At 47.3% G+C, this 14,634-nt stretch overlaps 1 protein-coding gene across 1 annotated transcript in view; it reads right to left on the minus strand.

Moving 5' to 3' along the window:
* Positions 1-1,471: 1,471 nt before the first annotated feature.
* Positions 1,472-14,634, minus strand: part of CIT (citron rho-interacting serine/threonine kinase) — a 156,677-nt gene continuing 143,514 nt past the window's right edge. Inside the window, 7 exon segments of the mRNA XM_032228836.1 lie at positions 1,472-3,496; positions 4,860-5,163; positions 8,694-8,873; positions 8,999-9,077; positions 10,462-10,542; positions 12,003-12,131; positions 13,807-13,915. Of these exon segments, the coding sequence (XP_032084727.1) occupies positions 3,473-3,496; positions 4,860-5,163; positions 8,694-8,873; positions 8,999-9,077; positions 10,462-10,542; positions 12,003-12,131; positions 13,807-13,915 (906 nt within the window). The 3' untranslated portion in view covers positions 1,472-3,472.

A 14,634-nucleotide genomic window follows, 5' to 3' on the forward strand; every position in this document is an offset into this window, starting at 1 on the left:
CAAATCAGCTGCGCCGTGCGATTTATATTCACTAGAAATCACGCGGCACAGCTGATTGTCGCATAGCAGACTCAGAGAAGGCTTCTTAGCACCTGCGGGGTGCCTGCACACAAAGTGTGCTGTTGGCACGCATGCGCGCGCGAAGCAAACCGGTAGCAGATTTCAGAGCAACTCACCCCTGGGACAGCGCCATCGTGGGACTGGCCAACAGGTTGCAGGAAGCTGGTGGGATTGCCAATCCTGCTTGTAACGGAGAAGGTAGGACAACTTCTCCACGAAGCAACATCGTCTGTGGCTGAACGCTCACTTGAGCAACTTTTGGGAAACGATAGTTGCATTCAAAAATAACAATAATGATATTTCACCATCTTTTCCCCAATTCCGCTGTCAGGAAGTAGAAATTACCAGAGGGACGGGGTGGGACTGCTTGTCAGAGGGAGCTCCAGTTTGGAAATAGGGAGGGATTTCCCGACAGTGAGAACAATGAACCAGTGGAACAGCTTCCCACCAGAAGTTACGGGCGCTCCCATTCGCTGGTGGTTTTCAAGAAGACATTGGGCAGCTTACATTTGTCCAGTTTCAAAGAAAATAAACTTAAAATGAGGACAACTGGACTCAAGTATATTTGGTCATGGACGTATTTGTCCAGGTAGTTGTAAAGATTCCAGCTTCGGGCACAGGGATGGACTAGAAGACCTCCAAGGTCCCTTGATTTCACGATTTATGAAATTAGGAATAATTCAACCAGAGGTTTTATGTTTTTTTTTCTTTTAAAGGCAGTGGTGATGTAGGAAGACTCTAGGATAAGTTTGAAATTATAGATTCCAGCCGGAAGGAAAAAGCCCATCGTACCCGGGCCGGACATAGAGTGAAATGTCTTTTATTTGGTTATTCCCTTGACAAGATGTTCCCTAGCTTTTCAAGGGAGGGGGTGTGAGCTATTCCTTTTCCTGCTCTGTGATCATAAAAAGGCTATTGAAAGCAATAGCAATAGCAGTTAGACTTATATACCGCTTCATAGGCCTTTCAGCCCTCTCTAAGCGGTTTACAGAGTCAGCATATCGCCCCCACAGTCTGGGTCCTCATTTCACCCACCTTGGAAGGATGGAAGGCTGAGTCAACCTTGAGCCGGTGAGATTTGAACCGCTGAACTGCAGATAACAGTCAGCTGAAGTGGCCTGCAGTGCTGCACCCTAACCACTGCGCCACCTCGGCTCTAGAAAGGCTACTCCAATCACACCTAAAGCTTTCAGTTACGTTCCTACGGAGCTACGGCTAACCAAGAGAAGGGCTTGTAAGTTGCTGGTGAGAACCTGTCAAGCTTAAGAAGTGAGGGGGGGAGGGAATGGCTTCGGGGCAGCTGGAGACTCCTTCCAAAATTTTCAAAGGTCTAGTGGTTGAAGGGACCAGGAAAAAAAAGAAAGGAAAAACCAAATTAAAACCGCACGCTCTTACAATGAAAAAGTAGAAACGGGTTTGATTCCTTTTTTTTTCTTTTTTACGAATATAAAGTTTTGTTGTCAATATGTACAAGTGTTCGGAAGCTATTCTATAGCAGGAAGCATTTTCACAAACAAGACACGCGATATACACTTTCGAGGACTCGAGGCGTCGAGTTTTCAGGTAATGAGGGATTATCATTATTAAGTAGTGGTAGTAGTAGTAGTATTAATCGGTAGGAGGTTTTTCTTTCTCCCCCCCCTGTGAGATGCAAAGACCTTCAAAGAACTCCCGGGACTCCCGGAGACGGAAATCCAGGCACGTTTCCTGACAAACCGCCGGAGGGATGCAATCGTCCTGACCCTGTTTATCCACAACAGACCCCCCCAAAACCCGAAGGGCACCGATGAAGCAGGTAGAGGCGGAGGGGCTCTCTGTAGGGCAGCACTGGGAAGTTGGGGGGGGGGAGGAGTAGAGGTGCCCAAAGGAACCGGCGGAGGCAAGGTGGAATTGCTCTGGCCAGCTGGGAGCAAAAAAACAGAGCGGAAGCAAATTACGGCTCAGAACGGTGTGTCAGAAGCGGGCGGGAGCCGATGATGAGAAGCGAGACGGGGCTGTGGTGGCAGAAGGAAGAGCCACCGCTGGTTTGTTGCCCGCATCCTTTTCCCAAAGCAAGGAGTGGGGGGGCTCTCCTCTGGGTGACACAGAGGACCCCCCCACTCCGTCCACTTTCTGTGACTTTCCTCGCTCTTTTTGGCCACGCGGTTCGGTTTTCCTGCTCTTTCTGTCTGCCCCCCCTGATCTTGGAGTGTGGGGGGGGGGGGGAAGACAGCATCTCCTCAGCTGGGCCGTTGTTGGCATCTCGTTCGGCGAGGTGGACCGGATCTCATCCCAGAGGGGGATCTGCCGTGCCTCGGTGGGCTCAGTTGCGGCGGTGGTCTCAAGAACTGTCCCGTTTCCTCCTCCGGTGCCAGTTTCTCTCCCCCCCCCCTCTTTTCTCCCTCCACCCCCAGGTCCATAAAGGATGGTTTTCCGGTTGCAGCATCGCCTCGAAGAAAAAGGCTTCGGTATTGGAACACTGGGAAAATTACGAGCTATACAATATCGAGCAAAGCAACTGAAAAGGAGGCTGCGGTCAAGATGACGGCGGTGCAGGAAGCATGCGGGGACGTCGCCATGCAGGAAGCCTGGGGGGAGGGCGGAGGCCTGGCTCTGTGCGTTTGTGTGTGTGTGCGTTTGTATGTGAACGGGGCAGTCGAGACTCTTCCCCTGGAAACTTTGGATGCAGAGGGCGGTAGACCAGTGGGCAGGTTTCATCAATGTGTGTGGGTGGGGGGGAGTATCGTTACAAATGACATTTCTTCTCTGCAACCCGGCAGAACCACAGAGCTGCGCTGATGGCTACGTTTTCTTTGCATTGTTGGGTCTGGAATGGTCAAATTCCCCCCCAAAAGTATCTTATCTATTCTGGGAAGCAACTGATTCGCTCCGTTGCCCGAGAGATTTCGCTAAAAGCTCTGCAGGAGAAGAAAATGAACATCGGGGGGAGGGAGGGGAGCAGACAAGAGACATCGGACCGTTGCTGGTTATACAAGGCTTCCCCCAAAATAAACGGACAGCCACGTGTTTGGGTTTTGTTTTTCTGAGTCTTGGGGCAAATGCCCAGATCCCCATCGGACGGCTCGACAGGTAAAAGAGAAATAGAAAAACCGAGGAACTGCTTTGAAAGGAGCAGTAATACAAAGTGACCCTTCCCCGCCCCACGTTCCCCCAAGGACCGGGATAACGGGGAGGAAAAAAGAAGAAGGAGACGCCAAGAAGGCGGAAAAAAAAAATCCCACTTGAAATGCAAGGCAATCCTCGCGACGAACGTCCATCCTTCTGGATTGAACGCCGTTGCTGCTGGAATGAATTTGAGCCCAGTGGGGATTACTTAAGGGGGCGGCGAGGGTGGTGTGGTGAAATGGGTAGAGCGTCTTAATTCTGGATATTTTTTCTGTTCTTCCTTGGAGTTCCAGGTCGGAGGTGACGTTTATACTGAAGATTGGTCCCAGACCTGAGGAGGAGAAGGCGAAAACAACAAGAAAAAGAGCTGTAAGGTTTCCTAAAAATGCCCTAATTGATTCATGAGTATTGAGCCAAGTTTCAATAGAAAACTAGTCATTTATTAGGAGCATCATAGGCAATATCTTTCCACGGTCAGGTCTAAACTTTGTTTGATTTATGGCTGAACTTTACCCCTGTTCCTTCCCTCCCCTCAGTCTGTGTCATAAATCACATTTCCCTATGAGATGCACCCCTCCCAAGCCTGCTGCAGTAATCTGAGCTCCGACTTCAGACAACAGTATGCATGGAATGCACTCCACCCACCACCACCCTTCTCTTACTATGACAATGCTGGGAGTTGACAAGAGGCATATTAAATTCAGGAAGGGGAACCATGTTTGCAAAAGTCCAGAATTCAAGATTGAGCCTCACAGGTTTCTCTCTCTCTCCCTCTCCCCCCATCTCTCTTTTTTTCAGCAGATGAAAACCAATTTCGTTGTATTTATTTTGTACGACAATAAAGACTATACTATACTATGAGATTGCTTAAATTCACTTAGCCTCCCGGGCTGACTTTTCAACATCACCTTTTAAAGCAGTGTTCCTTCAACTCATTTTTGTCATGAATCAGGTGGCAAACGTAACTAATCCTCTTTCCTCCCTCTATTTTGCCCATAACCATAAGACTGTGAGTTGAGTTGAGCTGAGAGTAAGGGATTGGTCCAAAGTCCCCCAGCTGACTTTCATGTCTAAGGCAGGACTAGAATTCACCGTCTTCTAGTGATTGGCCCAAAGTCATCTCCAATTGGCGTTCGTGTCTAAGGCAGGACTAGAACTCACCGTCTCCTAGTGATTGGCCCAAAGTCATCCAATTGGCATTCATGTCTAAGGCAGGACTAGAACTCACCATCTCCTAGTGATTGGCTCAAAGTCATCCAATTGACTTTCATGTCTAAGGCAGGACTAGAACACACCATCTCCTAGTGATTGGCCCAAAGTCCCCCAGCCAGCTTTCATGATTAAGACAGGACTAGAACTCACCTTCTCCTAGTGATTGGCCCAAAGTCATCCAATTGGCTTTCATGTCTAAGGCAGGACTAGAACTCACCTTCTCCTAGTGATTGGCCCAAAACCACCCAATTGGCTTTCATGCCTAAGGCAGGACTAGAACTCACCGTCTCCTAGTGATTGGCCCCAAATCACCCAATTGATTTTCACGCCTAAGGTAGAACTAGAACTCATTGTCACCTAGTTTTTAGACTGGTGCCTTAACCACTACACCAAACTGGCTTTCATTTTCCCCAGTAGGAGAACCATTTTTCTTTCACAAGGAGGGTGGGAAGTTTGTGGGGAGTGTCCCCATCGTGCCGTACCTTGTTGACCTGGGCGAGGGGGGTCCGGGCGCCCCCCACTTGTATTCGTCCCCTGCTGCTCTCCTCAAACAGTCTCCCTGGGGACCTTTCTCGGCGGGTGCTGAGCACCCTTCCCGGGGATTTCTCCCTCTCCAGGGGGCGTCCCGGAGATTTGTCCCTCCGTAGCTCTGTCCTTCCTTCTCGGTAGCGATGCGGTGTGCTTGGCTCGCGAGGGTGGCTGGGACCTTCGGGGGGCCCTGGGCTCGACGCTACCCGCTTGGTGATGTGCTCGTTATACGTGGGCGGACCTCTCTTGTTTGGGCTGCTGTCAATCAAAAAAAAAAAGGGGACAGAAAAACTTCCAATTAGATTGCGATGTGCAGCGTTACCTGTATTGTTCGCGCAGCCTGGAGAATTGAGGAAGGCAAAGATATAATAGTCCGTCAAGATTCTCCGTCATTCAGGTCATGGTTGTTCCCACCAAAGGAGCTTTTTTTTTCCAGGAGGCAACTGAACTTTGTTTATTTTTTCTTTCGAAGACCTTTCGCTTGTCATCCAAGAAGCTTCTTCAGCTCTGACCGGATGGTGGTTGGAATGGAAGGGTTTATATTCCTTGCAGGCAGCTGGTCATTTGCATCCTTTTAGAGGGTCATTGAGGCCACTTGGAGGATTTATATTCCTTGCAGGCAGCTGGTCATTTGCGTCATTTTAGAGAGTCATTGAGGCCACTTGGAGGATTTATATTCCTTGCAGGCAGCTGGTCATTTGCATCCTCTTGAGAGGGTCATTGAGGCCACTTGGAGGATTTATATTCCTTGCAGGCAGCTGGTCATTTGCGTCATTTTAGAGAGTCATTGAGGCCACTTGGAGGATTTATACTCCTTGCAGACAGCTGGTCTTTTGCATCCTTTCTAGAGGGTCATTGAGGCCAGTTGGAGGATTTATATTCCTGGCATGCAGCTGGTCATTTGCATTCTTTTTAGAGAGCCATTGAGGCCACTTGGAAGATTTATACTCCTTGCAGGCAGCTGGTCATTTGCATCCATTTTAGAGGGTCATTGAGGCCACTTGGAGGATTTATATTCCTTGTAGGCAGCTGGTCATTTGCATCTGTTTTAGAGGGTCTGTGATGCCACTTGGAGGTTTTATCTGTATCCTCAGGGTCACCTGAGTGGTTCAAATGGTTTCTGTAGTCTGCCATTTTTTTCTTTCTGGAAATCCATTTCTACATCCCACACCATTCAAAGGGTGTTCGTCCCAAATTGTATAGCTACAGATCTGGACACAGATGAACTTCCAAGTGCTTCAAGGACCCTCTAAAAGGACGCAAATGACCAGCTGTCTGCAAGGAATATCAATCCTTCCATTCCCCCACCATCGAGTCGGAGCTGACGAAGCTTCTGGGATGAGAAGCGAAACATCTTCAAAAGAAAAAACAACAACAAAGAAGTCCAGTTGCCTCTTGAAAAAAAGCACCTTTGGGACAACCACGACCTGGATGATGGAGAATCTTTCCGACTTTTCTGCTATACAATTTGGGATGAATACCCTTTGAATGGTGTGGGAGCAGGACTGGATTTCCAGAGGAAAAAATGGCAGACTACAGGAACCGTTGGCACCACTCAAGTGACCTTGAGAACTACAGATAAACCTCCAAGTGGCCTCAATGACCCTCTAAAAGGATGCAAATGACCAGCTGTCTGCAAGGAATATAAATCCTCCAAGTGGCCTCAATGACCCTCTCAAAGGAGGCAAATGACCAGCTGCATGCAAGGAATATAAATCCTTCAAGTGGCCTCAATGACCCTCTAAAAGGATGCAAATGACCAGCTGTCTGCAAGGAGTATAAATCCTCCAAGTGGCCTCAATGACCCTCTAAAAGGAGGCAAATGACCTGCTGCCTGCAAGGAATATAAAACCTCCAAGTGGCCTCAATGACCCTCTAAAAGGAGGCAAATGACCAGCTGTCTGAAAGGAGTATAAAACCTCCAAGTGGCCTCGATGACTCTCTAAAAGGAGGCAAATGACCAGCTGTCTGCAAGGAATATAAATCCTCCAAGTGGCCTCAATGACCCTCTAAAAGGACGCAATTGACCAGCTGTCTGCAAGGAGTATAAAACCTCCAAGTGGCCTCAATGACCCCCTAAAAGGATGCAAATGACCAGCTGTCTGAAAGGAGTATAAAACCTCCAAGTGGCCTCGATGACTCTCTAAAAGGAGGCAAATGACCAGCTGTCTGCAAGGAGTATAAATCCTCCAAGTGGCCTCAATGACCCTCTAAAAGGAGGCAAATGACCAGCTGCCTGCAAGGAATATAAAACCTCCAAGTGGCCTCAATGACCCTCTAAAAGGACGCAATTGACCAGCTGTCTGCAAGGAGTATAAAACCTCCAAGTGGCCTCGATGACTCTCTAAAAGGAGGCAAATGACCAGCTGTCTGCAAGGAATATAAATCCTCCAAGTGGCCTCAATGACCCCCTAAAAGGATGCAAATGACCAGCTGTCTGCAAGGAGTATCCATCTTCTTAAGGGATCATATTTTCTTGGGATGAGAAGCGAAACATTTTCAAACAACAACAACAAAAAAAACCCAAGAAAGTCCAGTTGCCTCCTGAAAAAAAACACCTTTGGGATATTTCACCAAGGTGCTTCACCAATCCCTGCCATTCTCCCTTCCCATCCCGCCTCTTCGGGACCACCTGCCCAATTTCAGAGCCTGTTCTGACCCAGGCTTCCTTATAAAGCAAGAAGCAAGAGTCTTGGTCCCGGGAAAAAAACCCTTTTATTTATACGATTGTAAATTCCTTTCATTCACAGTCTGCAAGGCTTTAGCAAACAGTCTTTCCGAGGAATATTTACCCACACGAACCTCATCTCGCTTGGAGAGCTGCCAGATAGCGAGTTTCCAAACGCAGGGCAAGGCAAAACTTGGCACAGAGATAGTCAGAAACAGAACTTTCCACTCTTGACATGACCGAATGAACAAATTGTTTCCTGCAAAAGCCCCCTCCCCATTCGCTCTTTTGTTTCCTATGGGAGGGGCCAATCACCTCCAATGTGTGGCTTTACTCCCAAGTCGACCCTGCTTTCTTAAGTGTTCTTGTCTCCTGGCAGCTCTGAGCATGCGCACCCTGGGAACAGGCTCCAGCTGTTCTTCTGCTTCGCTGCTGTCTAGCTCCCTCTCTGCTTCCGACGCAGAGCCCTTGTCCAAGCCTTCTCCAGCCTCCAGGACTGACCCATAATCCTCCCCAACCTCCTCACAGTCTGACTCTGCTGCCAGCTCCGTTGGCTACCAGTGGGCCATAACGGTTCCACCACAAAATCGCGTTCAACTAAAGGGCGCTCGACGAAACCGCGTAGCTGACGTCATCACAGGGCGACAACAGCGCGGAGACAGAAGCACGCTGTAAACGCTAAACCTAAAATTAACCCCTAAACCTAAACCTAACCCCCCTAAACCTAATCCTAAACCTAATCCTAAACCTAACCCTTAACCTAACCCTAAACCTAACCCTTAACCTAACCCTAAACCTAATCCTAACCCTTAACCTAACCCTAACCCTAACCCTAACCCTTAACCTAATCCTAACCCTTAACCTAACCCTAACCCTAACCCTTACCTTAACTTCAATCAGCTTGCTTTCAAAGCGCTATTTAAAGCGCCCTTCTTTCTCCGCGCTCGCTGTTGTCGCCCTGTTGATGACGTCAGCGACGCGGTTTAATCGGGCGCGGCTTAGTCGAGCGCGGTTTTGTCGTGCCATTGGCCATAACAGAGCCCCTCTCAATCCCCCCCTCCCTCCCTTAGCTAGAAAGCATCCCCGATTCTCCCTTGAGAGCTGGATCGCCGCTTCTTACCTGCGAGTGGTGGAGGAGCCCCGGTGATGTTCATTGTTGGATTCCTTCACCAAATTCCCTTTGCAGCAAATGACTCTCAGTTTGTCCTGATAGGAAGAGGCCAGGTAAATGGCTCCGGAAGAGATTGCAGGGCCCAGGTAACGAGGGCTCGGGATGTCCAGGTGGGCTCGGGCCGGGATGCTGGCAGTCGGGGAGGAAGGAGAGAAAGACACTCTTTAGATGGGGGTGGGGGCAAGCGTTGTCCCAAAGGCTTAAAGGGGGACCATCTGGCGCTTGGGGTCCCCAAAGGCCAACTCCTGACTTACCCGAGAGAGGCGCGTGCTTGAATTTCTATCACCTCCAGGGAGTTGAAGTGGGTCACAAACAGGTACGGTTCCCGGTAGGCTGCGCCCGCGCCCAGGAGAGAGAGAAGCCAGGTTAGAGAAAGTCAATGGGTTAGGGTGAACTTAACCGTGTTACTCACTTAACAACCGCAGTGGTTTCAATGGCGGCATGAAACGGGGCAAAATTCAACAAATATTTCATTGAACAACAGATTGGGGGGGGGCTGAATTATGGCCCTAAATCAAGGATTAATACAATACAATACAATAATACAATAGCAGAGTTGGAAGGCACCTTCGAGGTCTTCTAGTCCAACCCTCTACCTAGGCAGGAAACCCTATACCGTTTCAGACAAATGGCTATCCAACATCTTCTTAAAGACTTCCAGTGTTGGAGCATTCACAACTTCTGGAGGCAAGTTGTTCCACTGGTTAATTGTTCTCACTGTTAGGAAATTTCTCCTCAGTTCTAAGTTGCTTCTCTCCTTAATTAGTTTCCACCCATTGCTTCTTATTCTACCCTCAGGTGCCTTGGAGAACAGCTTGACTCCCTCTTCTTTGTGGCAACCCCTGAGATATTGGAAGACTGCTATCATCTCTCCCCTAGTCCTTACAATACAATACAATACAATATAATACAATACAATACGATACAATACAATACAATGGCAGAGTTGGAAGGGATCTTGGAGGTCTTCTAGTCCAACCCTCTACCTAGGCAGGAAACCCTATACCACTTCAGACAAATGGCTATCTAACATCTTCTTAAAGACTTCCAGTGTTGGGGCATTCATAACTTCTGGAGGCAAGTTGTTCCACTGATGAATTGTTCTAACTGTCAGGAAATTTCTCCATGGTTCTAAGTTGCTTCTCTCCTTGATTAGTTTCCACCCATTGCTTCTTTTTTTTAAATATTTATTTTAAAAAAAATTCAAAACAAACACATCACATAAACTCTCCCTTCCTTACATACTGTAGAAAGTGTATCAGTTGGTTACAAAAGGTTTTTGTGCATCTCTTCCACAGTCGTCCAACGTAATTCATATTAACTCAAGTATTTTAACTCATTTATACATGTTACCCTTGTACCTCCATTTATATTTGTCTATAATTATTTAAACATCCTTCATCATTGTTCTATCCTCGGGTGCTTTGGAGAATAGCTTGACTCCCTCTTCTTTGGGGCAGCCCCTGAGATATTGGAAGACTGCTATCATGCCTCCCCTAGCCCTTCTTTTCATCAAACTAGACATCCCCAGTTCCTGCAACCGTTCTTCATATGTTTTAGCCTCCAGATTACACCTGTCATTTTTGAAAGCTAAATCTCTCAAGGGTATGTATTTTCCTGGAGTAATTTTACAACCCTCCGCATTAAAAAAATAAATAAAAATACCACAATAAGCTGCACGCAGAGCAAGGAAGTCAGAGATAAATCCGATACTCACCAAACGCCAGAGGTAGGCGGCTCCATTTCAGGTCATCCGAGCGGCTGCGTCTTCCATAGGAGTCAACAAAAACGCCAAATTCTGCGAGGAAGTGGCAAAAAATAATAATAATTGAAGTGGGATATTTAAGAAAGAAATACTGCTAGCAGTCTGCCATGAGTCCAGAAATTCAATCGTCCTTAACGAACCAGTAATTAGTAAAAGGTCAGTATGGGGAATTTCTTTTCTTTTGTAGAAAGAATGAAGAGCAACAAAGATGATTAGGTAGGACCAGAGGCAAAATCGTATGGAGAATGGCGGCAGAAATTAGAAGCGACCAGTTTAATGAAAAAAAAAAGGGACTAGGTGAGACATGATTGCAGAGGCCAATTCCAATCACGCTTGGCCAATAAAGCTATTCCTTTTTACTCCGCTCAATTTCATTCCGTATATTCCATTCTATTCCATTCCACTCCATACATTTCATTCCATACCATTCCTATTTCTATTCCACTCGGCTTCACTCCATACATTCCATTCAATTCCACTCCACTCCATTCCATGTATTCCATTCAATTCCACTCCACTTCATTCTTCAATCTATACATTCCATTCCATTCTATATATTCAATTCCATTCCTATTTTTATTCCACTCCATTCAATTTGGTATATTCCATTCCATATATTCCATTCAATTCCACTTCTTTCTTCAATCCATAGATTCCATTCCATTCCATATATTCCATTCCATTCCTATTTCTATTCCACTCCATTCAATTCGGTATATTTCATTCCACATATTCCATTCAATTCCACTCCATTCCACTTCATTCTTCAATCCATACATTCCATTCCTATTTGTATTCCATTCCATTCAATTCGGTATATTCCATTCCATATATTCATTCAATTCCACTCCATTCCACTTCATTCTTCAATCCATACATTCCATTCCACTCTATTTCATGTATTCATTCCACTTCACTCCATTCCATGTATTCCATTCAATTCCACTCCACTTCATTCTTCAATCCATACATTCCATTCCATTCCATATATTCAATTCCATTCCTATTTCTATTCCACTCCATTCAATTCGGTATATTCCATTCCATATATTCCATTCAATTCCACTCCATTCTTCAATCCATACATTCCATTCCACTCTATTCCATGTATTCCTTCCACTTCACTCCATTCCATATATTCCATTCCTATTTCTATTCAATTCCATGCCACTCAATTCCATATATTCAATTCCATTCCATATACTGTATTCCATTCAATTCCATTCCACTTCATTCTTCAATCCATACATTCCATTCCACTCCATTTATTCATTCCACTCCATTCCATATATTCCATTCCTATTTCTAGTCCATTCCACTCCATTCCACTCCATTCCATTCCACCTCATTCCATTACGTTCCATATATTCCTTTCCTATTTCTATTCCATTCCACTCCACTCCATTCCATAGATTCCACCCCACTCAATTTGATTCCATCCTCTATAGCCCATTACTCCTGCTTCCCACCCACCACCTCTCATATCAACTTACCATGGAAGCACAGCAGATACTCCTCCCTCTGCCCTGCTGGGTTCACCTGGATGATGTTGATTGGGAAACTATTGTTGGAGGATGCAAACACAGCGGATGCCAAGGTGTGGTCATTCTTATCCAGGAATTCTACAACGACATGATTCAGTTTGAGTTAAAGCACGACCTTGCTTGGAATCCTACACCAGAGAGCCGTGGTGGCTAACCTTGCTCGCTGCCAGCAGTTCGATCCTGACTGGCTCTAGGTTGACACAGCCTTCCATCCTTATTGAGGCTGGTAAAATGAGGACCCAGATTGTTGGGGGCCAAGAGGCTGACTCTGTAAACCGCTTAGAGAGCTATGAAAGCACTATGAAGTGGTATATAAGTCTAAATGCTATTGCTATTGGCTTTCCTTCCTTCCTTCCTTCCTTCTTTCTTTCTTTCTTTTTCTTTCCTTGTCCGTTCTTTCTTTCTTTTTTCTTTCTTTCTTTTCTCTCTCTCTCTCTCTCTCTCTCTCTCTTTCTCCTGACTCAGCCTTCCATTCTTCCAAGGTTGGTGAAATGAGGACCCAGATTGTTGGGGGTCAAGAGGCTGACTCTGTAAACCGCTTAGAGAGGGCTGTAAAAGCACTGTGAAGTGGTATATAAGTCTAAGTGCTATTGCTATTGGCTTTCCTTCCTTCCTTCCTTCTTTCTTTCTTTCTTTTTCTTTCCTTGTCCGTTCTTTCTTTCTTTTTTCTTTCTTTCTTTTCTCTCTCTCTCTCTCTTTCTTTCTCCTGACCCAGCCTTCCATTCTTCCAAGGTGGGTAAAATGAGGAGCCAGATTGTTGGGGGCAAGAGGCTGACTCTGTAAACCCCTTAGAGAGGGCTGGAAAGCACTGCGAAGCGGTATATGTCTAAGTGCTATTGCTTTGCCCTTCCTTCCTTCCTTCCTTCCTTCCTTCCTCCCTCCCTCCCTCCCTCCCTGTACAATGGTTAGAATGCAGTATTCCAGGCTAACTCTGCCGACTGCCAGGAGTTCAATCATGACTGGCTCAAGATTGACTCAGCCTGCCTGCCTGCCTGCCTGCCTGCCTGCCTGCCTGCCTTCCTTCCTCCCTTCCCTTCCTGTGTAGTAGTTAGAAAGCAGTATCACAGGCTAACTCTACCCTCTGCCAGGAGTTCAATCCTGACCGGCTCAAGGTCGACTCAGCCTTCCCTCCTTCTGAGATCGGTTAAATGAGGACCCAGGTCGTTGGGGGAAAGAGGCTGACTCTTAAACCGCTTAGAGAGGGCTGGAAAGCACTGTGAAGCAGCCTATAAATCTAAGCTTGTCTTGCTATTGCTCTCTTTCTTTTCAATTCTGCTCCCTTCCTGGCCACCTGGACTGACTCTCCACTCCCTTCTAGGCGAGCCCCTCGTGTCTCCACCCCCACAAAACCTTTTTTTTCTTGCTGACCAAAGGTGTGAATGGAGGGAAAGGATGCCCTCCCATCGCTCCTCCTTCCACAGCTTTTTGACTGCCGGTAAGAAGGGTTTCCTGGTTCACCGACAAAAGGGCGCCCAACAAAAGCACGCCCGACTAAACCGCAGTGACAAAACCACGAGTTCTAATCCGTGCCGACGAATGAGCGCTGAAGCGCGTCGACAACAGCACGCCGACAGAAGCGCGCTCTAAACCTAACCCTAACCCTACCCCTAACCCTGACCCTAAACCTAACCCTGACCCTAAACCTAACCCTTACCTTAACTTAAATCGCGCTTCTGTCGGCGCGTTGATGACATCACGGTTTTAGCACCGCGGTTTTGTCGACGCGCTTTTGTCGTGTCACGGGGTTTCCTACCTTCTAGGGTGTACTGCTTCATCTCAATTTCGTAAAACTTGTTGGTCCCGACGATGATGCTGTAATTGGTGAAATGGATACAGCTGCACGGCTCCGAGGTTTCTATCTCCTGCGAGAGCAAAAACACAAGCTCGGTTGGCAAAGTCCTCCCTTTCTTGGAGAACACCCTGCCTGGCTGAAGGTCTTCTCCAGAACTTGTCTGCTGTGGTCCCACATGTTCTGACCCAGCTCCCCAAACATAACAAACCCTCTGAAGCCAACTCAAAAGATTCTTTTATGGGGAGCGCCAGCACCCCCGGCAAAAAGATTCTCTCGCAGGATAACAAGTCCGTCCGGCCAGAAGATGAATAGTTGTCTACCACATCTATTCATCTCTGCCCCCTGCCTTTTATCCCCAGAGGTAGAGTGGGGCTTCCCTAGCAGCAGTGACTCTTTCGTCCCAAGGACCGGCCCATAGATTTCCACTGCTCTCCTCTCCTCTGCCACATCTATTCATCTCTGCCCCCTGCCTTCTATCCCCAGAGCTAGGATGGGACTTAGCTAGAAGCGGTGGCTCTTCCGTCCCAAGGACCGGCCCATAGATTTTCACTGCTCTCCTCTCCTCTGCCACATCTATTCATCTCTGCCCCCTGCCTTTTATCCCCAGAGGTAGAGTGGGGCTTCCCTAGCAGCGGTGGCTCTTCCGTCCCAAGGACCGGTCCATCAATTTCCACTGCTCTCCTCTGCCATCTGTGCACCAGCATGTCAGGCACTGGATCCAGCTGTTCCTCCTCTTCCTCATCAGCCACCATCATCAGAGCTGACAAAGCGCTTGGGCCACCATAGGCG

The sequence above is a fragment of the Thamnophis elegans genome, chromosome 13 (assembly GCF_009769535.1).
Source record: "Thamnophis elegans isolate rThaEle1 chromosome 13, rThaEle1.pri, whole genome shotgun sequence".
NCBI lineage: Eukaryota > Metazoa > Chordata > Lepidosauria > Squamata > Colubridae > Thamnophis > Thamnophis elegans.